This window comes from Ambystoma mexicanum, chromosome 1q, assembly GCF_040938575.1.
Source record: "Ambystoma mexicanum isolate Mex_15411 chromosome 1q, UKY_AmexF1_1, whole genome shotgun sequence".
NCBI classification, from domain to species: domain Eukaryota; kingdom Metazoa; phylum Chordata; class Amphibia; order Caudata; family Ambystomatidae; genus Ambystoma; species Ambystoma mexicanum.
This window is the reverse complement of record NC_090922.1, coordinates 1232770584-1232796487: the sequence shown is the minus strand read 5'-3', so window position 1 is coordinate 1232796487 and position 25904 is coordinate 1232770584. Positions and strand designations below refer to the sequence as shown.

Genomic DNA, 25904 nt, shown 5'->3' with positions numbered 1-25904 from the left:
ACTGAAGCACCTCAAAACCTTCCTCTTTGCTTCTGCTTTCTCTCTCCCTCTCCCCTGCTACAACTGGTCCACTGTCTGCGACCTCGGTCCTGGGCCCTTCCACTCTCCACCTGCACTGCCTCCCTGTCAACCCCTGCACTGGGGGACTGTCTCAGTATCCTACAGCCCCCCCTTCCCAGCACTTGTTCTGCACTTACCTTGCACTTGCCACCAGCTGGCCCTATTTATTTATTATTTTATGCTACTTACCTTGTACTCCACTCCCCCCCCTCCATGCCTCGCCACGCCTTTAAACACTTGTGTACACCCAGTAGCGCTGTCCTCGCTATGAAATGAATAATTTTAATAAGGATCTGATGGTGAGACTAATTTCATTTTTTATGTTTTTAGGTACATCATTCACTACTGTCTGTGTCACGAGTACCAGACACCGGCGGACGGCTTCTACAGCCGCCAGTTGCTTCTCCGCGTGAACAACGTTACCACCCTGACCATTTTATGGGACGATCGCCAAGTACAAGTATGCCCTTACGCGGTACTAACGGTTAGATGCAACATACCTACCGTTGTGGTGGCCTAGTGCCTCGTTGTTGGAACAGCCATGCGATTATCAGTGCGACAGAAGAGCTTATTTTTATCGTAAACCAACACCCTGTGTACTGCACACGAACATCGCTTCCCTCAAGACGAACTAATTTGGATCGAGAGCAAAGAAAAATGCAAATCGCTGAATATTCTCTAAACATTTGATGTCCAATAAACGTACTTTGCCAAATGTACAATCTTGCCGTTTGCTTTTAAACCACGGTTTCACATTCCGAATTGTGGTGCTGTATTGTGAGATGCTCTAAGACCCTGTGTACAGCAAAGGACCATCGCGTTCCTCAATACAAACTTTTTGGAACATGAGCAAATAAAAATGCAAATCGCTGAATATTCTCTAAACATTTGATGTCAAATAAATGTACTTTACCACATTTACAATCTTGCGGTTTGATTTCAAAGTACAGTTTCATATTCCGAATTGTGGTGCGCTGTATTGTGAGCTGATCTGTGTTGATTTCCGGGGTCTGTGTGGAGTCGCGTAGAAGACGCCTGGGCGCGTTTGCCTACGCAGCTCAGTCACGTCACGGATAGAGGCGGGGAATATGAATGTTTTGATAAAGTCTGTTTCAGGGGCGGGGGATTTGATTTAGTGCCGCAAAGGCAGGTGAGCCAGGTCGATGCGGCGGAATGATAGGATTATCACAAAATGGAGGCTGATTTCGAGTGCGATAATGGGCGAAAAGTCGGGTAAGGTCCATAGGAAAGTTTCCTACGATCTACCGATTTATGCTTACAAACACATGGCCGACCCGTAGGGACAATAAAAAAAAAGTCCCGGAACTATCCTTTAACGTCACATAGGTAATTTTGTATGACATCAGTTGGCTTGGGGTGTCAAATATAGCTCTTAGTAGCAGTTGGTGCAAAGCCAATCGGATTATTCTAGGCTTCAGGTGTAACCTTTTTAGCTCCCAACTATTTAATTAAATCCCTACATGGCAAATATAGCTTTAATACATCGTGAAAGTGCGCTTTTGCAATACAAATAAAATGTCCTTTTAAAATGAAACGTGATATATGGTACTAAGGTGGGCCAATCAACCATTTTCCACTACCTATTTTTGAAACTATTCTATCACTAGCATATAACCTAAAAAGGGGCTGTGTGTTGAACCTCCGATTATTGGTTGAGTGCTCACAGAAAGTGAAGCTGTCAATACAGAACGGTTTGTTTATCTGACCTCCGTTTCATTGATAAGTGCATATGCATGGAGACCCGCAGCAAAATTAGAATGAAAAAAAAAACCGAGGCAGAAAATGTCAATTTTTTTCATTCTAATGGTTCTACTTGTTAGCAAATTAATAGATGGGGAGTTGGGTAAGGGGATGTATTATGGTAGGGGGGAATGTTGGCGTCTGCGGGGCTGCCTGGGGTGTCCACTCGCATTTCAAGTAAAACATTTGAATTAAATAAATCAGAATTTTCTGCCTCTGTATTTTCTATTCGATCTTTTCATGGACAGCCAAACCATGGTGAGTACTAAACTGTCCACGTATTTGTATGGGATGTATATTTTGTATTTTTTTATTGTGCATAGTAGCCAAAACAAATTTCGACTTTTTACAGAGTACACAATCTTAAAAACACGTAGGATTAAATTACATTTTTAAAGCAAATAAAAATAGATATTTAAAACTTTACTCAGCTACCCCCCAATGACTCCAACAGACAAAATCAAACAAACAATTATAATTCCAAAAAGAAAAAAGAAAGGAAAAAAGATTATATATATATAACACCATATATGAGGGAGAATGTAAAAAAATACATGAGAAGTGGTAAAGGAATAATAAAAAAATAAAAAAAACACAGATATATCCTCCTCCTTCAGACCAAACGGTGGCTCACCTCCCCAGGTTAAATGAGAACATGATCAGCCAATTTTAATTCTTTCAAAAATGTGACCACTTCCATTGTCAAAAGAACGTTACCTGAAATAATTCTCTCCCACATATCATTGTTGTCTAACCACCTCTCCCTATCAAAAAACCTCTGCAGTCTCCTCCGTCTTACTTCCCTTATCCCAGAACAAGATAGCAAAAGATGTTTAGTTGTATGTTTGGAGTTCATGACATAGTCCTGACATTTATCAGACGGGAACACAATCTTATGGGATGTATATAGAACAGACAGAAGAGTGTGCATATGATTTTAAAAACAAACTCCTCCTGCATGGGTTCTGGCATGGATTCACATGGTCATGAATATTCCCTGTCGTCAGGCTGGGAATCCTCCGTAAAGAAAAAATCTGTTTCAGTTTCGTTTCTGACCTGTTTTTCTACTAGAAACCAATCACTGGGCTCTGGGTCATACTGGCCCCAGCCAATGACTGCCCTCCACCTAAGCCCCTCCTCTGGCAGCCATCTTCAGATTTTTACCACACGTTCAAGTGTTGGGAGTCATCGTGCTTTAGCTCTCGAGCTTTTACTGCGTTTTGCGTTTTTTCGAAGAGTTTACTCTTATATTTTCGGACAATCGAGCCTCAAGCTCCACCGATTCTACTTCTGATCAATGGGGACCCGTTTTTGGAACTTTCTCGTACCTCAAGGGCATCTTTTCGTCGAGGTTCCACTTCTCAGAGTATTCCAGAAGATCTTTGAGGCCTACCCCGCGTGGTCATGCCCCAGGCCAAAAGAAGCATGACGCCTGTTGGACCCAAGCTGACCACAAATCGCACGTGGAGAAGGACTGTGCATTTTGTAAAAACATGTCCGAACGGACAATGAGGGATCGTCGTACTCAACTCGCCAACTGGCTGGAGGGGAAGAGCCCAGCAGCAGGTGAGAAGAAGTTGTCCGAGCGGTCTTCTAAGACCTTTGAGGGCACTCCGGCGACGGGGACCCAACAAAAGGCAAAGCACTGAGAGTCCGCAGGCACCGGGAGCGCCGATCGGTCAGGCTCCTCGGCTGCCAGGCAGGGCGCATTATCACCAACGCCATCAACCACGAGCCAACGCTCGGCTTGGGGAAGAGGAAATCGGAGAACCCGGGTAAGCTTCGGGAGAAGTCCCGGTCGATCCCAACGGAGACAGCTGAGGGGGAGCGAGGCGGTGACCCTCCCCACAAGGTGAAGGCCTCAGGCGCGCCAAAAGTCGCGAAGGCCCTGATTCACTCGGCTAAGGCCTCGATCGAGGGAGTCGTGGCGGCCCTGGCGAAGTCTGCGGAGGCTTTCCCAGTGGAGATGACCTCTGGGCCTAGAGTTTCCCTGCCACCGCGGAGGGAATCCTTTTTTCAGCCTATCGATAAGACCCCCGTGTAACCCCAGGCGGAGAAAGGGGGGGCTGGTAGCCATTAGGGACACAGAGACCACCTCTGAAGATGAGCTGGCTGGCGTCGCAAAGATCCTGGACAAGAAGTTCGAGGAGGTCCGGTCCTATGGGAGGGATCCCGACGAGGCGGGCGAAGAAAGCGACAGCTGTGCCAACGAGGAACTTCGGGCCATGGAGGGGACGGAGGATCCTACTCCCTAACAGTCGCTCCCGTCGCAACCGGTGCCTATGCCACAAGAAAACTCAGGAGCGATCTTGATGGCTATTCAGGCCTTGTGTACGGAGATAAGGACAAGGTTGCCATTACCCCTAGCGGGTGATCCAGCGGAGTCTGGACCGCCGGGAAGCCCACTGAGCAAGCGGAGGAGAACTCATCCCCCTCCTCCTTTCCAGCCTTTCCAGCCTTCACAGCCTTCACCTCCTTCACCTCCTCCGAGGAATGAGACGGGAACGGAGATGGTGACAACGGGGACGGATGACGACGGTGGTGACAACGGAATGGACCTTCCATCACCACCCACTCGGGCCTCCGCTCCCGACGAAATTGGCTCCTTCCACGCCATGATCGCCAGGGCATCTGAGCTCTTCCAGCTCTGCCCCGAAGAGCAGAAGAAGGAAGGTTTCCTCTACCAACGGCGGGAGGCCAAGAGGAAGACTGTCCTCTCAGTCCCGTTACTGGACGACATCTGGGGCGAGGGGCTGGCGCTCCTGAAGAACCCGTCCACGGCTCCTGCTAAGAGAGACCGGTATGAGAAGAAGTACCAGGTCCCGGACTCCGCCCCCATGTGCCTCAGGGCACAGCCGTCCCCGGATTCAGTCGTCTCTCCGGCGGCCAAGAAGAAAGCGGCGGGGGCGACGGCTTCAAATTCAACTTCCCCGCTGGACGGCGAGGGGAAGAAACTGGACGCCATGGGACGGCGGGTCATCTTGTCACGGCGACAACTATTAAAGCGACCAATGCCCTTGCGATTGTGGCATGCTACGACAGGGAGCTGTGGTTTAAGATCGCTCCCCTGATGGACTTCCTCCCATACGACAAGCGGGCTGAGGCCCTGGAAATCCTACAGGAAGGCGATGTGGCTTCGAACCACGCCATTACAGTGGCCACGGACATCGCTGACACCGGCTATCACCTGCTCAAGGCCACTGACTTCTGCCAGGACGTGCAGACCAGGGTTCTGGACATGCCCTTCGACTGGAACAACTTGTTCGGCAAGACAGTGTACGAGTGACTGCAGGCCATCAAGGCGGACACTGAGATGGCTCGGGCCTTGGGTGTTCTTCAACGACGACGGCCATCCATTCGGAACTCCGGAGGCAAGCATGGTGCCTCCAAATGATTCGGCGGCGGTTCCTCTTCGTACCGCCAAGCCGCCTGCTCCTCGTCGTAGGAAGCCTATAGAGGACGCGGCAAGACAGGAGGATCTCGTTGTGGTCGCCAAGGAAGCCAAGGCGGCAAGACCACGGCCAAGTAAGACTGAACTGGTTGTGGCGTCGGGCCCCCACCCAAGCACTCCGGTCGGAGGCCGCCTGGCGAAATTCGTCAGCGTGTGGGAGTCCATCTCCACCGACCGTTGGGTACTAGATGCCCCGGCCCGCGGACACACCCTGGAATTTCAGAGAAGGTGTCCTCGTATACCACCCGTGGCCAGGAAGGAAAACCACATCCCACAACTACTTCTGGAGGTACGAGCGATGCTAAGGAAGGGAGCCATAGAACTCGTCCCAAAAAGGCTTCGGGGCTCCGGGGTGTACTCGCGGTACTTCCTCTTCCGGAACAAGACCGGCAGTTGGCGACCCATCCTGGACCTTCGCCGTCTAAACTAGTACATCAAGTCTCAGAAATTCCAGTTGGTCACCCTCCAGCATGTGCTGGGGCAGCTGGAGGGAGGCAATTTCCTATCGTCGCTGGACTTGGAGGGTGCCTACTTCCACATCCCCATTCTAAAGGGACATCGCAAAATCCTACGATTAGTGGTCCAGGGGCGGCACAACCAGTTGAAGGCCCTTTCCTTCGGATTGAAGTCGGCGCCCAGGGTATTCACCAAGTGCCTGGCACCAGTGGCGGCGCGGCAGCGCCTGCAGTGGATTCACGTCTACCCCTACCTGGACAACTGGCTCATCCGAGCAAAGTCAAGAGAACTCGCCGTCGATCACACAGCGAAGACCGTCCAACTGCTCACGGATCTGGGATTCTTGATCAACTTTGCGAAATCCCACTTGGTACCGTCGCAAGTCGCCCTGTTCCTGGGAGCCAGACTCGACACAGTGGCGCGATTGAACTCCCCATCGGAGGAAAGGACGAAGGCCATCATGGGCAAGGTGCAACGGCAGTTGACCATGGACGTGGCCAGGGTGAGGTCCATCAGGTCCATACTCGGCATGATGTCATTGTGCATCTACCTTGTGCACCTATGCAGGCCGCGGATGCGACCACTGCAGGAGTTCCTCGACGCCCGTTGGATGCAAGCGGCGGGCAGTTTCGAGGACAGGATCTCACTCAACAAGACTTTCCACCAAGCGATCCGGTGGTGGAGCACCCGTGCGCATCTAGTGGCAGGCATGGACTTCCAGACCCGGCACATCAGGAAACGGTGACGACGGACGCCTCCCTGGAGGGATGGGCAGTGCACACCAGAGATCTCCACGCAAGAGGCCTTTGGCTCCCAGAGGAGAGGTCTCTGCACATCGATGTTCTGGAGCTCCGAGCCGTGTTCTGGGCCCTCAGTTCGTTCCTTCCGTCCCTCAAGGGCAAGGTGATAAGGATCTTCACCGACAACACCACCACGATGTTCTACATCCGGAAGCAGGGGGCACCAGATCCCCAGCCCTATCCAAGGAAGCGCAGGATCTGTGGCACTGGGCCGTCACCCAAGGATGTTTCTGGTACCCTTCCATCTGGCAGGAATAAAGAACACCATCACCGACTCACTCAGCAGGGAGCTGCCCTCGTGCCACAAGTGGGAGCTGTGGCAGGATCGAGTGGATCTCCTATTCCGACGATGGGGCAATCCCCAGATCGACCTATTCGCGACAGCGACGAACGGCAAGTGCCATAGGTTCGCCAGCAGGTTTCCCCAGCCGGGGAGCATGGGAAATGCCTTCTCATTCTCCTGGGACGGCCTATTCCTATATGCGTTCCCGCCGTTGCCTTTGCGACTCATCAGTCAACTCAGACGGTCCCGGTGCAGGATGATCCTCGTTGCACCGCCGTGGCCGAGGCAGATTTGGTTCCCGGTCCTTCTGGACATGTCAGCGTCCCCCCCAGTCAAACTGCCGACGGATACATATCTTCTTTCCAGTGAAGGAGGCGCCATCCTCCACCACAACCCGGGGTCTCTGAACCTGCAGGCCTGGCTCCTGCAGCACTAGAGTTCGGAGGGTACGATATCTCGGCGAACTGCAAGGAGGTGCTTGCAAAGGCCAGGGCGTCCTTGACACTCTAAGTTCTATGGACACAAATGGAAGAGGTTCTCTGTCTGGTGCCGTGCACAGAAGATTAACCCTCTGCGGATTACGGCTCCTTAAGTGCTGCCGTACTTGCTATTGTTGGCCAAGGCGGGGCTGGCGCATGCCTCCATCAAGATCCATCTGGCGGCTATCTCCCGCTACACCAGAACTCCGGGGCGCTCGTCGCTATTGTCCCATCGCCTGGTGAAGGAGTTCATGAAAGGACTGTTCCGATCGTTCCCACCAGTGAAGGCCCCAGCCCCGGCGTGGGAGCTTAACGTGGTGCTGACCAGGCTCATGGGGCCGCCATTCGAGCCGCTGCATTTGGCACCATTGAAGTTCCTGTCATGGAAGACAGCGTTTCTTGTGGCCATCACCTCCGCACGATGAGTGGGAGAGAACCAGGCTCTCTCCTGTAAACCTCCATACCTGACATTCCACGAGATGAGGGTGGTGCTGGGGACGCACCGCTCCTTCATGGCCAAGGTGCCGTCGGACTTCCATCTCAACAAGCCCTTGGTGTTACCTGTTTTCTTCCCGTCGCCTTCATCGCCGGCTGAGAGGACTTTGCACTCGCTGGATGTAGCTAGAGCGCTGAAATTGTACGTGGACCGCCAGAAGAGCCTTCGGAAGACATCACAACTGTTTGTGAACCACGGGAAGGCTCTCTAGAAGGCTTCCATTTCCAGATGGCTCTCCGGCTGCATCATGCACTGTCACCGGTTGGCAAACCGACCGTTGCCCGGCTGTCCGAGAGCCCATTCGACCAGAGAGATCGCTGCTACCACGGCATTCTTGTCTGGTGTGCCCCTGCTGGACATTTGCAGGGCTGCTACGTGGAGGTCGACACACACCTTCACGAGATTCTACTGCATCGACCGGGATTCCAGGGAGGAGTCCAGGGTCGGCCAGGCAGTGCTGCTCAACCTGTTTGCCTGAAGGTGGGCCTGGTGAGGAGGTAAGAGTTGCTTAATGTTGAGTTGACAAAATGCTTAATGTTGAGCCTTGCCACCTCCCGTGGTTGTGCATGCGTGTACTGCTATGTATTCTTGTATTCATGAGCATGTGAATCCATGCCAGACCCCATGCTGGAGAAGGAACAAGTTACTTACCTCTAATTGTCGTTCTCCAGCATGGGTCTGGCATGGATTCACATGCGAACCCTCCTTCCTACCCCTCTGCGGCTCTTCTCTTGGTCCTACTGCCACTTTACATGCTACCAAATCTGAAGATGGCTGCCAGAGGAGTGGCTTAGGTAGAGGGCACCCATTGGCTGGGGGCAGTATGACCCAGAGACCAGTGATTGGTTACTAGTAGAAAGACAGTTCACAAACGAAACTGAAGCTGATTTTTTCTTTACCGAGGATTCCCAGCCTGACGACCGGGAATTTTCATGAGCATGTGAATCCATGCCAGACCCATGCTGGAGAACAACAGTTACAGGTAAGTAACTTGTTCCTTTTAAAAGCTTTAAATGTAACAATGTGTACGCCTTACTGCTTGCATCATACTGTTGAAATCCCTTGAACCTTCTATGATTGGTATTGCTGTAACATTAGTGTTCTTATTTTCCTGTCTTTCAGTGCAAATTTGATCGATCCTGGCTGGATAGCCCTGAATATGTCCCATGGGTACGAGAGCCTGCAGCATAAGCTGTTCATGCGTGCAACAGGTACTAATGTTCAATTTCCATCTAACATAATATGTTTAAGACTGATATTAATGATGTATACTTAACAATACTTCTAGGAACATGTTTATTCACTTTAGGAATATGTTTCCCTTTATTCTATCACTAGCAAAAAGTACCCGTACTCGGCACAGCTTCTGTAGACAGACCTGATCACACTCATCAATTGTTAAAAATCAATGATTCTATAGGTCGCTGTTCCCGAGTCGCTTAACGCTTGATGCGTTTTGCACTCTGAAGTAAACTGCAATGAGAATGGGCACATACCCCGGAGGGGTGGCGAGAGTTGGCATGCTGCAGTATAATAGGACCTTCTGTGTACTCTCACCACATGTCGCCTCACTCTGGTGCGGTGCAGCTCATTGCAGATATCTTGGAAACGGTGCGTCCAAGGACCTTGAAACATGGTTTTTGAGTTTTGTTCCTTGCGTCAAGATGCTTAAAATTAGCTTTGTCTGGTCCTCCTACAACCACTTTGATGGTTCGCTAAATTTCAGGCAAACGTCTCATGTGTGAAGGGGGTGATATCCAGCGAACGGGGTGTGATGTGCCAATGTCATGTAGCCAGTAATGTGTAAAGGGTCCCAACAGGTAACTGCAGAATTTGGTGCAGATTGGTGGAACTGTGTAGAATTGTCTAAGGAACAAACAAACAGATTTTCTACTTGGAGATTCTATGTCAAGACAGGGGGCAAGCATTATGCTATTCTTTCTTTATTACTGCAACTCAAAGCATTTTAAAACTTTGAACATTTAAACTAAATATTTTCTGTTTTACTTGCAAATCCTTAGAGGAAAAATTAAATGTGATAGTTTAAAGAGTTCTAGGAATGGAAATTTCAAACTAGCACTACAAGCCCCATGAGTTTCTAGTCCTTGAGTAGTCCTGAGGCTCCTCTCCTCCACCTATCAGGTGGTAGGCTCTGGTATAGGAGGCCCCTGCTCTAGGTCCGTTCCTCTTTCTTTTAGCTGCACTCTCAGATAAGTGATTTCATGTTTACAAATAGCCATCGTATTAGGTAGTTTATATATTGTATAGACTACGTATTTTTATCTTACCGTCCAGTCATATTGCAGCGCGAAGGCAATAATGAGAAATCTTGTTTATTGTAGTTTCATGGGTTGCGAGCACACGCGCCTATTACAGTTCAGTCAGAAGGCTTTTATCAGTGTTAGGATTGTTTCCCACGTGTAGACTACCGCGGGCATGTCTTATTGCACTGTAGGAGTATATTATAATTGTATTTACCTCCGAGTCGGGCCGGAGCCGTGGGCGAACGCGCTCGCATTAGGCAGACGGCCCGCTCCAAGTGTATCCTCACTAGCCGGTGTGCAATTGCGGTGGCGAACACGACAAGCAGTAGGACCCAGGGGAGCGGGAGGTGCTTAGACTTCCCAGCATCCCCTGGGCCTTTCTAACTGCTGATTCGAGACAAACGTTCCACAGAGCACAGAACACCACGCAGAGCGAATTCAAGACTTTTGGAGAAAAAAAGGGGTATTATTAACAAAACGAAGCTGTGGGAACAGCATATATTTCACTCTGCTTTTGAGCCTTCTAAGCTGACAGTCCAGAATCTGGCCTTGCCATCCACTCGCATCCATGGCTCACTATGATCAACCAAGAATGTCTCAATCAACCTCACCAGAGTGGAATGAGGAGGAGTGGGTCAAGACTCCACGGAGAAGGAGACAGCGCTGTCCCTCAGCTTTAAGAAAGTCCTAGGGGACTCCCTGTCCGAAGCTGTGTCCCAAGGGGTGCAACCCATAGCACAGAGACTAGACATGCTAGAAGCTATAATATCTAAACAAAAAACAGACCAACTAGCTTCTAGAAAAAGACAGGCAGATAGCCCTGGCGACGGGACGTCAGCAAGACACCCCCATTAGTGGGTTGAACAAAAGGGGTGTAAAAAAGTTCGGAAGAGGCCCACCTCTTTGACCCCCCCCACACTCTCCGAGCCATACGGAAAGGGTAAACTCTGTTCCCCAGGAGGTGACCGACCCAGTCACCAGCAGGCTTAAAAAGGCCTTCCTATTCAAGTCTACAATGCACCACGATCACCCCCTGTAACGCTCACCTGATTCTCGCAGAGGCGCCGGTCTTGACTGGGCGACTACCGTATCTTCAAAGGTGATGTGTAGCACCCGGTTGGCTCTTTGGGCTGGACCTCTGTGCACTGTATGCCTGACGTGTAGAGTAAGATGTCTGCAGATAGAAAATATGGGGTTACTGAACTGGGGTTATTGGGGTGTCCCTATCTCTTTCCTCTTCTCCTCTCCTGTAGACCCCCAAAGGTTAACGCTCTCACCTTAGGTAAGTGAATGCCGAGCTCTCCATCTGCCTCGGGGCAGGGTGCTGTAACCAGTTTCTTCACTGGATAGGTAGCGCAGGCCTCTTGACTTCAGAGGACTGCTGTCCGTCGTTTACTGCACGAACGGTAAGTTTCGAGTCATTCAAATGTCTTTAAAGTCTTTAGTAATGATGTCTCTTGTTTTGCAGGGTTCCGGCGATGGCGGATGACGGGCTGAAGTGAGTTGAAGATGGAGCCCGTGTGATGAATAGAAGCGCCTGGAAGCATGTAAGTAAGCGCTTGTTGCCTGCTTCACTATGCGCTCTAACTGTCTTTTTATTTTGCAGGTACGAGTTCGGAGCGGCTGCCGGGTGCCGGAATACCCGCTGGATTAGATGTGGAAAGGAGTAATGGCACGTGAGTATTAAAGTTCCCCAATGTCTTTAAACGCACCTTGTTTTGTCTTTCAGATGCGGGATGCAGCGCCGAAGGCCTCCGGAGCGTGCGAAGAGTTGGTAAACTTTTGTCTTTCAGATGCCGGAATGCAGTGTGAAGACCTCCGGAGCGCACGAAGAGTAGGTAAGCCTTTGCCTTTCAGATGACGGAATGCTAACCTGTTCTTTCTTGTCTTTATAGGTGTTGCTGAAGACTGGATTCAGGATGGTAAGCCGTTTTCCTTAGGCCCAGGACCGGATGCAGAAGACACGATGAGCGTTCTGCTGCAGAGGTTGCAGAATAACGCAAAGCAAGATTCATCCACCGGGTGTGGTTTAAATAGCCTCCTGTAGTGCTTAGGGGTCTCCTTCCACAGCCACGCCTAAGTAAGAAAAGAGTTCCTGGTAAGAAAAGAGTTCCTGCCTTCCAGAAGAGTTCCAGTGTTCTGAATCTAGGGAGTGGCTCCAGCCCCACCCAACAGGAAAAGTAGTTCCAAACAGAAGAGGATCAGAGGCTCAACTGGCAGGCAAGTAAGCAGCATGGTCTGCTGCAGGTAAGTCCACCCAAGCATTATGAGCCCGGCGCTTCCAGCGCTGGGACTGGGCATATTTATGAGCCTGGTGCCACTGGCGCCAGGACTGGGTCCAAAAGGTCCCAATTGGGACTGGTTGGCACTCGGAACCTGGGTTATGGATCTGCTTCCAAGGGAGTTGGGAAAACCCTGACCTTTTGGAAGCAGAGATCATGACAGTACCCCCCCTCAAGGCCCCTCCCAAACCGGGCTTCTCCGGGGGTTTTGGCTTGTCAGGAAATGTTCAGTGAAATCTTTTGATTAGACGAGGAGCGTGGACATATTCAGCAGGTTCCCAGGATCTCTCTTGGGGGCCGTAGCCTTTCCAGTCAATTAGGTAGAATAGTTTAGATTTGGAGATCTTGGAGTCCAGAATGCTTTTGACTTCAAACTCGAGTTCTCCATCCACTAGGATAGGTTTTGGAGATTTGGTTAGTCGGGTTTGAGGTTGCACGGGTTTTAATAGAGAGACGTGGAAGACCGGATGTATCTTCATGTGCGGGGGCAAGTCCAACTTGACCGCTACTGGGTTTACTATGGTAGTGATGGAATAGGGACCAAGGTATCTTGGGTTAAATGTGCGTGGCCCTTTTAGAGATAGATATTTGGTGGATAACCAGACTTGATCCCCTACTTGATAGTGAGGGGCTTCCTTCCGATGTTGATCTGCTCCTTTCTTGTATTGTTCTTTAGCCCTTTGAAGGTGAGAAACAGATTCCTTAAAGGCTTGGGTGATTGTAGAATGCAGGTAGTCTACTGCTGGTCTTTCAAGATCTTGGAGGGGATCCAACTCCGAGGTTCGAGGGTGACTGCCGTACAAAAGAAAAAACGGGGTTTTCCCAGTTCCCGAATGGACAGAGTTATTGTAGGCATACTCGGCTATCCAAAGGATATCTTTCCAAGTTTTTTCAGTTTGTTGCAGCATGCAGCGTAAATACTGTTCCAGAGTTTGATTGGTCCTCTCGGTTTGTCCGTCGGTCTGAGGGTGGTGACTGGTCGATAGTCTCACATCAATTTGAGCCGACCGACAGCAACTTCGCCAAAAATGAGAAATAAATTGACTACCTCGATCCGAAATTAGAACCGAAGGAAAACCGTGCAGTCGGACGATGTTTTCGAGAAATTCTCGGGCCAGAGTTGCTGCTGTTGGCAAGCCTTTGAGCGGAATGAAATGCGCCATCTTGTAGAATAAGTCCACGATTACTAGAATCGTATTGTATCCGGAGCATGGAGGTAGATCGGTGATGAAGTCCATAGAAAGCGTATGCCAAGGGCGAGGTGGGATGTCAATAGGGCGTAAGAGGCCTGCTGGTCTTTCCTTTTGACTCTTGTTTTGGGCGCATACTCCACAGGACATTATAAAGTCTCTGATATCTTTTTTCCAAGACGGCCACCAGAAGTAGCGCTTGATCTTTTCTGAGGTCTTGGATATACCGGGATGACCTTCCATTAAAGAGTCGTGATAACAAGAGATTACTTTTTTCTGTAAATCTGTGCTGGGTAGGTATAATCGTTCTTGGAAATACAATAAGTTGTCCTTTACTGCAAAGTCCTTTCCCTGCAGATGCCAATTCTGTATGTCTGCTGGAGTTACAAGTTGCCTGGCTTTATCCTTAACTTCCTCTATGGATTCTGTGGCGATTACACCCAGAATTCTTTGTTCGGGAATGATTGGTACAGGTTTAGGGTTGACCAAGTGTTCTTCCACTCCCATCCGAGAAAGGGCATCGGCTTTACCGTTCTTTGTACCAGGTCGATAGGTAATTATGAAGTCAAACTCGGCAAAGAATAATGCCCAACGGAGTTGTCTAGAGGATTGGGCTTTTGCGGTCTTCAAATATTGCAGGTTTCGGTGATCCGTAATCACAGTAACGGTGTGTCGGGCCCCCAGCAGATAATGCCGCCAAGCCTTAAAGGCAGACTTGATAGCCAGAAGTTCCTTGTCAGTAATCGTGTAATTGATTTCAGGAGGCGAGAATTTGCGGGACCAAAATGCCACGGGATGCAACTGATTGGTTACCGGGTCCTTTTGTGATAGAACTGCCCCCATGGCAAGGCTTGAAGCATCAGTTTCCACGATGTAGGGGAGTTCGGGGCGAGGGTGTTTTAAGATTGGTGCAGAGATAAATTTAGTCTTCAAATCCTGGAAAGCTTGTTCCGCCTCGGTACACCATTCAAAACGTTTGTTTTTCTTTAACAAGGCAGTGATGGGCTGGACTATTAGAGAGAATTCGGGGATAAACCTGCGGTAAAAGTTAGCGAAGCCTAACATGCTTTGCACACCTTTTACGGAGGATGGTGATGGCCATTTGAGAACTGCATCGACCTTCTTTGAATCCATACGCACTCCGCCAGGTGATAATATGAATCCCAAGAATTCAACTTCAGTCACGTTGAAAACACATTTTTCCAACTTAGCGAAAAGTTTGTGTTGACGCAATCTTTCGAGGACCATTTTCACGTGTTTCCGATGTTCAGATTCCGATGAAGAATAAACGAGGATGTCGTCAATGTAAACAACAACACATACATCTATGAGCTCTCTGAGGACATTGTTCATAAAATATTGAAAGGCGGCCGGGGCATTGCAAAGTCCGAAGGGCATGACCTGATATTCAAATAGCCCATACTTGGTGCGGAAGGCCGTCTTCCATTCATCGCCCTCTTTTACTCGTACCAAGTGGTAAGCTCCTCTAAGATCCAGCTTTGTATATATGCATGCTTTTCTGACTTGGTCCAGGAGTTCAGGGATCAAAGGTAACGGATATCTATTCTTAACGGTGATCTGGTTCAGGGAGCGATAATCGATACAAGTTCTAAGGTCTCCTTCCTTTTTTGGAACGAAGAACAAAGCTGAAGAAGCAGGGGACTTGGAAGGACGAATAAACCCATTTGCCAGGTATTGATCCAGGTATTGTCGAAGGTGAAGGTTCTCAGGCTCGGTGAGGGCATAAATTCTACTACAAGGAGGAGTAGATCCAGGTATCAGGTCTATCTGGCAGTCATAAGACCTATGAGGAGGTAGAGAGTTAGCCTGATCCTTCCGGAAAACATCTTGGTATTCTAGGTATTCGGGAGGTAACTGGGGAGTCTCTGAAGAAATTGCGGCCAGTGCAACACCAGGTGGAGGGTGACAAGTAGAGACACATTCTGGAAACTGGACCGTTCTTGCTCGCCAATCGATCAGAGGATTGTGTTTCTCTAACCAAGGTATTCCTAGAATAATCTGAAACTGAGGGGCCTTGATCACATCGAACACGATCTTCTCATGGTGTCCATCTTGACTTACTAGCGTCACCTCTTGAGTGGTATGCGTTACTGGCCCGGAGGCTATCTCCGTACCATCCACCGTAGTAATGACGTCCTTTACAGCCTTGGGACAAAGAGTTAGATTCATCCTCAAAACCATTTCATGATCCACATAATTGCCGATGGCACCGCTGTCGACGTAAGCTTCAATTGCATGTAATCGATCCGGATTATCAGGGCTAATGAGGACCATAGGTATCACGAAATGCGAGGTCACGGAACTGGTTTTCACGCTCGGCAAGAGGACCTCTATTCTTGTCGGGCGAGGTCGTTTCCCTGCTCAGAGTTTGTAACTTTGGTAACTGCAGCTCCTACTGCCTTCTTGGCAGGTTTCACCGGACAGTCTCGAAGAAAGTGCCCTGAGTTTCCGCAATATAGGCATAATTGCAACTGTTTCCTCCTTTCCCGCTCCCTTTTTGTTAGAGGACCTTTCAGACCCCCTATTTGCATGGGTTACCCGGAGCCTACTCCTTTGGAAGGAGTTGGTGGTTTGGAAAATACTCGGGCATCAAACTTGGAACGATCGGCCTTCCTGTTCTGCAGCCTGTGATCTATTTGAACGACCAAGTCTATATAATCCGAACAGTCTTGTGGGGGATTCACTACTTGGGCTAAAACGTCTTTGAGCTCTCCACGTAGACCTCTATAAAACAGCGTAATCCTTTTGTCCTCAGGCCATTGAGTTTCCACTATTAGTCTATTGAAAGATGCAATATAAGCCAAAAGGTCTTGATTACCCTGTCGCAACGAAAGAAGCTCATTGTCCAAGGCCTGCCCCTGTGAATGTCTTGCGAACAGTTTTTCCATACTAAGCTGAAAGGCTTGAAAATCATGGAGAACCGGATCATCTTGATTAACTAGAGGGATCGACCAGTCTGCCGCATTGCCACTAAGGTACGAAAGTACAAAAGCTACTTTTGCTTGATCAGTTGGAAAGGCTGCTGGCCGGCATAAGAAGTGCAACCGGCACTGATTGATAAATACTGCAAACCTCTTTGGGTCACCAGAAAATCGTTCGGGCGGAGCCAGAGGTACATTCCCAGGTAGGTTGATCTGCACTGGATTCATAGAGGATGTTGAAGGAAGATTTGCCCCTGATGCGGGTAACGGGGTCTGTCCGGCTTGTGACTGTAGCACTTGTCTACCAAGATTGTCTGTTCTCTCCTTGGAAATAATTAGTTCCCTTCGTAGAGCAAGCATTCGTTTCCTGATGAGCTGCATGCACTTCTGCCCTTAGTTCCCCAAGTAACCGGGCTACGGGGTCAGTATCCGAGGTTTCCATAGCGCCTGGGCGAGAGTTTTGCGGTAGGCTTTGCGTTCTGTAACGCTCACCTGATTCTCGCAGAGGCGCCGGTCTTGACTGGGTGACTACCGTATTTTCAAAGGTGATGTGTAGCACCCGGTTGGCTCTTTGGGCTGGACCTCTGTGCACTGTATGCCTGACGTGTAGAGTAAGATGTCTGCAGATAGAAAATATGGGGTTAATGAACTGGGGTTATTGGGGTGTCCCTATCTCTTTCCTCTTCTCCTCTCCTGTAGACCCCCAAAGGTTAACGCTCTCACCTTAGGTAAGTGAATGCCGAGCTCTCCATCTGCCTCGGGGCAGGGTGCTGTAACCAGTTTCTTCACTGGATAGGTAGCGCAGGCCTCTTGACTTCAGAGGACTGCTGTCCGTCGTTTACTGCACGAACGGTAAGTTTCAAGTCATTCAAATGTCTTTAAAGTCTTTAGTAATGATGTCTCTTGTTTTGCAGGGTTCCGGCGATGGCGGATGACGGGCTGAAGTGAGTTGAAGATGGAGCCCGTGTGATGAATAGAAGCGCCTGGAAGCACGTAAGTAAGCGCTTGTTGCCTGCTTCACTACGCGTTCTAACTGTCTTTTTATTTTGCAGGTACGAGTTCGGAGCGGCTGCAGGGTGCCGGAATACCCACTGGATTAGATGTGGAAAGGAGTAATGGCACGTGAGTATTAAAGTTCCCCAATGTCTTTAAACGCACCTTGTATTGTTTTTCAGATGCGGGATGCAGCGCCGAAGGCCTCTCGAGCGTGCGAAGAGTTGGTAAACTTTTGTCTTTCAGATGCCGGAATGCAGTGTGAAGACCTCCGGAGCGCACGAAGAGTAGGTAAGCCTTTGCCTTTCAGATGCCGGAATGCTAACCTGTTCTTTCTTGTCTTTATAGGTGTTGCTGAAGACTGGATTCAGGATGGTAAGCCTTTGCCTTTCAGATGCCGGAATGCTAACCTGTTCTTTCTTGTCTTTATAGGTGTTGCTGAAGACTGGATTCAGGATGGTAAGCCTTTTTCCTTAGGTCCAGGACCGGATGCAGAAGACACGATGAGCGTTCTGCTGCAGAGGTTGCAGAATAACGCAAAGCAAGATTCATCCACCGGGTGTGGTTTAAATAGCCTCCTGTAGTGCTTAGGTGTCTCCTTCCACAGCCACGCCTAAGTAAGAAAAGAGTTCCTGCCTTCCAGAAGAGTTCCAGTGTTCTGAATCTAGGGAGTGGCTCCAGCCCCACCCAACAGGAAAAGTAGTTCCAAACAGAAGAGGATCAGAGGCTCAACTGGCAGGCAAGTAAGCAGCATGGTCTGCTGAAGGTAAGTCCACCCAAGCATTATGAGCCCGACGCTTCCAGCGCTGGGACTGGGCATATTTATGAGCCTGGTGCCACTGGCGCCAGGACTGGGTCCAAAAGGTCCCAATTGGGACTGGTTGGCACTCGGAACCTGGGTTATGGATCTGCTTCCAAGGGAGTTGGGAAAACCCTGACCTTTTGGAAGCAGAGATCATGACACCCCCTTACGAAGATGACGAAGGAGAGGAAGGGGAAGTTATCCTAAATGAGCCCCTCGATGAGGACCTGGTCCCAGAAGAGGACAACACAGGTGACATGTTTGACCCGGAGTCAGTCAGACATCCGAAATCTTCAGAATGGGTGCTATCACCAGTAGTAGCTCTGTATATGACACAACACATCTGGAAGCCCCTTGACAGAGAGGTGCACTTAAGGATGAGGTCACAATGTCCATGACCAGAGCTGCCTAGCAAGTTGGGAGACACCCCTGACCTAGACCCGAAGATGGTCACGTTTGTGACAAAGACAGCCAGAGATATTAGAAAAGGTGTTGACCGCGCCTGGAGAGGGTGCCAGGATAAACGGCTAGACTTGGCTGGGCTGATGGCCAAAATAATGGAGTTGGCAGAAAAAGCCAAGGACAGAGGAACACCTGTAGACGCCCAAGCGCTAGTTGACTGGGCACAGCGCGCAGTATGCCTTCTAGGCAATGCTAACTGCACGCTCTCCTCGGAAAGGAGGAGAGGAGTGTTATTAAAGATCGATGGCAAGCTCAGTGATTTAGCTTCCTAAGAAGCAGGAGGAGGAGTGAAAGGACTGCTCTTCGGGGAAGCATTTGCCAAGGAAATGTCACAGTTCGCAGGAACCTACTCAGCGTTAGAAAAAGCCCAAAGCTCCATCAGGAAGATCTTCCCAGGGTGAGTTTTTGCCGGGACCGGACGACACCGGGGTCGATCGTCCAGTCGCTTTAACTTACACCGCAGACCCCTAGGCCCTCGAGCCCAATATTGGGAAGGAAGGCAGCAAGACATGTTCTTCCCAGTCAGAGTACGATTCCCAGAGGGCACAGAGGAAGAGACTCGTACAGACAACCAGGCACATCAGGCGGTGAGTACGCCAAGCACGCAAGTGCAAAATGTGGGCGGAAGAACCCTCCTTTTTCTGCGCGAATTGTGAGCATTATCGAATGATGCATGGCTGCTCCAAGCAGAAGCGGGGTTGCATTTAGAGTTTACCGGCGAACCAGTTCAGAGAGTACAGCCTCATCCGATACATATGCCACAAGAAGAGTTAGCACTCTTGCAAGACAGACTGCGCAAGCTGGCAGACAAGAAGGCGATAGAGCGCGATTATCAAGCGGGCGAAGGATTCCTCAGCAATATGTTGCTGATACACAGGGGAGAAAAAAAAAGGCCAGTAATAAACTTAAAGAACCTGAATGAATGTCTCACATACAACCATTTCAAGATGGAGGGAATTCATCTCCTCCAACACCTCCTGCGTGCGGGACCTCATAGACACATATCTCACTATTCTGATAGCAACAGTGCATCGGAGATTCCTACGTTTTCGGTGGAACGAAGAGACATGGCGGTTCATGTGTCTCCCTTTTGGTCTAGCATCTGTCCTGTGGGCTTTTACCAAGATAATGAGGCCAGTGGCGGCGGCCATACGAGAACAAGGAATCGGGATTATCATCTACCTAGACGATATCCTAGTTTTGGGCCAGAGAAAAGCGGCTCTTAAGGAGAACGTACGCTGGGTTGTCACCCTAGTGTACTCACTGGGTTTTATAATAAACATAGACAAGTCTCAAAATCAACCAGTCCAGAGAATTGAAATTTTGGGATTCACAATAGATATCAAGAAAGCAGTGCTCGAGGTCCCAAACCACAAGATGAGGGCCATCAAAAAAGAGCTGAGGACAGTCATAGCAAAGAAAACTATTTCGCTTCGCAGTCTAGCCAAGATAGTGGGGCTGCTAGCAGCCTCGATTCAGGCAATCTTTCCCGGGCCTCTACATTACAGAGCTTTACAGAGGCTCAAGGTCAGACACTTGCAGGGTGGAATAGGTGATCATCAGCTAGTGATCCTAGATCAGGAAGCACTGATGGAGCTCCATTGGTGGCTACAGAATATGGAGGCCTGGAACGGCCGACCGATTTACGGCGACCTGCCAGGTTTAGTCATAGAATCAGATGCGAGCAAAGCAGGCTGGGGGGCTAGATGCGAGCAAGCAGTGACAGGAGGAAAGTGGTTAGCAGAAGAATTGAAATTGCACATAAATTGTCTCGATCTCCTGGTAGGGTCATTCACGGTATGTGCATTTACCAAAGACAAAGTCGGGTGTTGTGTCTTAGTCAAGATGGTCAACATTTCGGGAGTGTGTTACATAAACAAGTTAGGGGGAACCTGATCCAGGATGCTAGCAGAGCTAGCAAAAGATTTCTGGCATCACTGCCTACAACATCAGATTGCAGTGTTAGCAGAATACTTACCAGGTGCGCAGAACACTGTAGCAGACTGGAACTCTCGATATCTCATAGACTGCAGCAATTGGACGCTTCATCCCCCAGGTGTTCAATCAGTTGCAGGAGATTTGGGGTCCACTCGACACCGATCTGTTCGCATCCAGACTGAATGCGCAGACGGCCAAGTACTTCAGTTGGAGAATAGACTCGGGTGCAGGAGGGACAGATGCCTTCTCAGACCCGTGGAGCAGGCAGTTGTTTTGCGTCTATTTGGCCCTGTGGAAAAAGCACTAACACTTGGGTCTCCCCGGCCCCCTCAGCAAAAACAAGTAATTGGACTCAGACTAGCAGAAAGAAAAACACACATACATCATATAAGATTATAAAACAACTGGCTCGTTACAGGCCTTTTATTTATACCAAATATGTATAGATACTAATAAACAAACATACACTTGGATATAGAATTTGAATGTAGGTTACATCACCGTCAAGCATGAGGCAGAAGACAACTTCATCTTGGCCACCAACAACACTGCTTAGTCCCTCAGTAGGTAGGCAAATAGATCACTGCATCTGACGGGGTCTGAAGTGGAGTGTCCTCCCTTTCAGCGAGACTGCATCACCCGGAGGTCCGGATTCCAACTAACTTTCTCCATACAATGCTCTCTCCTTTATGGGGGCATTTCCCCGCCCTTCTGAATTACGTTCTGCTCTCGGCCGAAGAGCAGATCACAAATCGAAGGGACAGAGGGTGGAAAAACCCAGCACCCCTCTCTCTCGCATTCATTCCCAGACCCCTTATCATGCACCTGCAGTGTGCTCCAACTCCCTTTCTGAACTCGTCCTTCAATGGACAATACAATAACTGTTTTCCGCAGTAAGTCCACTCAAATAATATTTATATGACCGTAATCATGTTTTCGCTCATTATGTGAGGCCTGCGGAAATGCAGACTTTATTACTTTGTTGGAAGATGAGTGTTCAAATATGGCTGCGCATCGACTCCATGTTATTCTGGCTCGCATTTTTCACGCAAGCATTACAGCAGTGTACTACACCTTTCTGCCATTCGTTATGCTGACAAAGGTCCTGGCGAAAGTCTGCAGAGAGTCAGTGAAGTTTGTTATTATAATACTGTTTTGGAAGTCCCAAGTCTGGTTTCCAGTAGCGATGGAACATTCTTCGGATTTCCTCATCGACAGGACCTCCTGCTCATTCCGACTGGTCTCCCACACCCTCTAATAGAGGCAGGCACTCTCCACCTACTAGCCTGCAGGGTTTCAGGAAAAGATGGGAGTTGCCAGGCATTTCACAGCTCGCTGCTGACTTCATTAGAGGCTCCTGCACGCCTTCCACCATATGAAGCTATGGCGCTGCTTGGGACCGGCGGTCTCATTGGTGTACAGAACGTAGTATTCATCCCGTTTCAGCCCCTATAGTCCACGTCCTCAACTTCCTAGCCGACAGGTTTCACGACAGCTGTGCTTATAGAACACTAGGAGTCTACAGATCAGCAGGTCACGATAAGATAGAAGGGAAGCCAGTGGGAGAACACCCCATGGTTGTGCGCCTACTCAAAGGAGTAAAGCTAAAGAAACCCCCTGAGCCTAAGTATGCAGTTCTATGGTACGTAAGGGAAGTATTCTGTCTTGTTATCGGCTGGCCAGAGAATAACAGCCTTTCTCGTTCGTATCTATTAGGGAAGCTGCGATGCTGCTCTGTTTAGAAGCATGTGGAAGAGTGTCAGATGTTAAAGCATTAGAGATAGACAAAAAGATATTTTACCCAGAGGGAGTTGCATTTAGCATAGCTAAGAGGATGAAATGTGACTCGTAAAATCATTTCCTACCCTTATTTTACAGAGAATATTTGCGTAGCGCAGTGCATAAAGGATTATGAAGTGGCAACAGCGCACCTTAGACCACCAGGAGTAACGCAATTGCTTATAGCGCGTAGGAAACCATAGCTACAGCTACATTAGTAAAATGGGTTAGAGAAGTGATGCATTGGGCGGGCATAGACCTGTCCATATTTGGCGTGCATTCAGCTAGAGGGGCGATGGCATCTAGAGTGTTTTCAGCAGGAGTGCCATTACAAGACATTATGAAGTCAGCCGATTGGTCTTCAGAAGCAACGTTTAAAACATTTTACTCTAAACCTGTGTCACAAATAACTAATAGGGTGATAGCACGCTTTGAACAAGCATAATGCTAGCCTCCTGTCTTGACATAGAATGAAGATTGCCCATGCTTACAGCGCAGGGTAGTCTTGATTCTATTAAAGACACAGGCGAGCATTATATCCCACCCGAGATGGTCAAATACATGATTTTCATCATGTGGCAGCTCTTTAGCGCATCCCCACCCTCATGGTTTCTTCTCCATTCCTCGTAGGAGACGAACAGAAAGCAGTCTGAACGGTAGCGCAAGGAAACACGAGAGTTGAGTCGAGGAGTAAGCACGTTGTCCCGTTGGGACAGAGTAACCATGAGATCGATAGAACAGTTCGAAGTTCTGAGACACAGGGCACTTCGCATGGAGCAAAGTTACGAAATTGGGGAAATCGGGCAGAGTTTGCTGCCAAAAGAAAGAGGAAGGGACCTGGAGCAGGGGCCTCTTATAGTGGCGCTTAGCACCAGATAGGTGGAGAAGAGGAGCCTCAGGACTACTCAAGGACTAGAGACTCATGGGGCTTGTAGTGCCAGTTTGACATTTCTAGTCCTAGAACTCTTTAAACTATTAACATTTCCTTTTTCCTCAAGGATTTACGAGTAAAACAGAAAATATTTAGTTTAAATGTTCAAAGTATTAAAATGCAGTGAGTTGAAGTATAGCATAATGCGTGTCTCTGTGTCTTTAATAGAATCAGGACTAACCTGCGCTGTAAGCATGGGCAATATTCATTGTATATGTACTAGCTGGCAAAAGGCAGAGCGACATTTAACTTCAGACCTTTCGCATACTCCATCCTATTTTGATATGGTAAGCAATGCAGTGTGTAATATACTTGTTTTAGTATTGGTGCATTTCTGTTTATGAGATCTTCAGAAAGCTATTCAGCAACTTGTGGTTCATAAATCAGGAATTGCAAGGTGGCAATAGACCTCCCACCCTACCCCTATGTTATTACTTTCCTGGTTCTGTATGTGGTAGTAGTGTGCACATCACTAGTTTGTGGTTTAATGACAGTAGATGTGAAATGTAATCTGTCAACACTAAAATAACTGTCATCTGGACCAATTGTGGGTTGACACAAATCATCTGACCTCTCAGATGCCCTTGCCCTTTGCATATCAATGTAGTATTCCCTCTCTAAAACTTCAGCAGATGCAATTCATTGGCTGCCACATTTTGAAACCCTGCCTCCAATGAGCCTCAAACACTTCAACCATACTATGTGATCTCTGTTCTGAAAGTCCAATGCATCTCGGTAATAGACTTACTGATTGATTTGTGTGATTTTCTTTTTATAGAGCCATATCCATGCCTTCAAAATATGCCTCACTAAGGCTTTGGTGTACTTAACATCAGTCGGAAGTACCGTCAAATGGGCAAATAGTATGCTGCTGATTTGTTTATTTTGCCTAATGTACAGATGTTTACCTAACTCTAATTAAAATATAGGTGTTCAAACAAGACAATTGCTCAGCCAGGTTAGAAGTAACATCTCACATACGTTGGATTTTAAATGCCCTCGAACAATGCTCCCAGAAGAACCACCATTGTAATACAGAACAATCCAAAGTGGCGGTTATCATTGTGCACTTTACAGAAGTCAGAAACATACAAATGCACTAATACAAGACATGAAGTCCTGGCATTGCATAATATTCTGTTGACCAAGAAGCAGCATTTGGTTCGAGCAGGTTTTGTGGCACTTTAATATTCAGTGAAATGTGAAGTATCTAGCCAGGGCTGCCTAACCTCTGGGATTGCTCTAGAGACTCTGGGTTTTCTAGCTTTTCTCTGGGGAAGACTGGTGCTCTAAGGGGGTGATGGGTGAAGAGAGGAAGAGGAGCAGGCTCAGATGCACTAATGGTATTCAAACTGCTGCTCTTCAACGTGTTGAGCATTTTGGTCATTGCGCTAGCTATTTCGCAACTGCAGTGTCCATTGCGTTTTTTGACTGATTTAACTTTTTTTAAAATTTTGTGTAGGGGAAATGGCAAGGTTTTAAACATTTATGCGTGGTAATAGGCAAAATCACTGCCAACAGCAAAATTCTCAGGGATCCAGAATCTTCAAAAGTAGTTAAAAAATCTCAGAATATTAATTTATTTATTTATTTGTTTTTTGGTTTTAAAAGAAAAACCTTTACAAAAGAATAGTGCATTTCCTTAGATAAAATTACAATAGGATCTCGGAAACCAGGGAATAACTAGAATAATTGGGGGGGCCGAAGAATGTCAACCAAGAAGCTCAGTAGGCCGTGTCGTCTTTTGATACTTTGTTAGTATAGTAAGTTTCTCTGAGACTTTTCCTATCGCTGCAGTGAGCATGATTTCCTGGCCGGAGATCAGTCTGTTCCAGAATGCATCTTGATTTAGACTCTCTTCTCTGCTTACAAATCTCCTCAGTAAAGACACTCTTGTGGCCCATGTGCCTTCGCACTCCAGCAGTAGATGTTTCTAAGTTTGGAGGTTCGAAGTTTTACAGATTTGGCAGAATTTTGTTGCCTTCTCTCCCTGGTTTCTTTGAGCCAGTATTTCTCCTGTGTAGGCTAGGTTCAGTCGCAGTCTGAGAAAGCTGTTTCTTATCTCACGATCTGGGAATTTTTCCAGGTAACGTGGCATGGTTCCAAGTTTCCTGTCTACTATCAAGAAGGAGTTTAGTGTTTTTAGGTTTCTGACTCCTGTGATTGTTTCGATCCAGTCAGCCATTTTTAGTTTTTTTTTTACTTTCAAGGGTTTTTGTAGAAGGATTTCTGTTGGTAAATCAAGCTTATGCAGGATCTGTCCAATCTTTTCTTCTAGGCTCGATAGTTGGTTTGATTTTGCTTTTTTTTAGGTGTTGGTTTATATCGAAAAAAAGAGTGGCCTTACTGGCTGTGATTATATTACGATAGAGTGACAGGAGTTTCCACTCTGCACGGCAGCTCAATGAGGTCAAGCCTAGTTCGAACCTCAGACTGACTGACGATGTGCACATTGGTAGCGAAATGGACGATTTCCAAATAAGGCCCTCAATTTTGTTCCAATCGTAGTTCCACAGCAGAGGTTTTGCCTCCAAT

General features: G+C 48.3%; 1 protein-coding gene across 2 annotated transcripts in view; it reads left to right on the top strand.

Annotated features, from left to right (window-relative positions):
- ALG6 (ALG6 alpha-1,3-glucosyltransferase) overlaps positions 1–25904 on the top strand; it is a 908528-nt gene that overhangs the window by 253774 nt on the left and 628850 nt on the right. For both annotated transcript variants that reach the window (XM_069642009.1, XM_069642008.1), the window contains exon 4: positions 8909–8997. In XM_069642009.1, coding sequence (XP_069498110.1) covers positions 8909–8997 — 89 coding nt within the window. The remainder of the gene's footprint in view (positions 1–8908; positions 8998–25904) is intronic.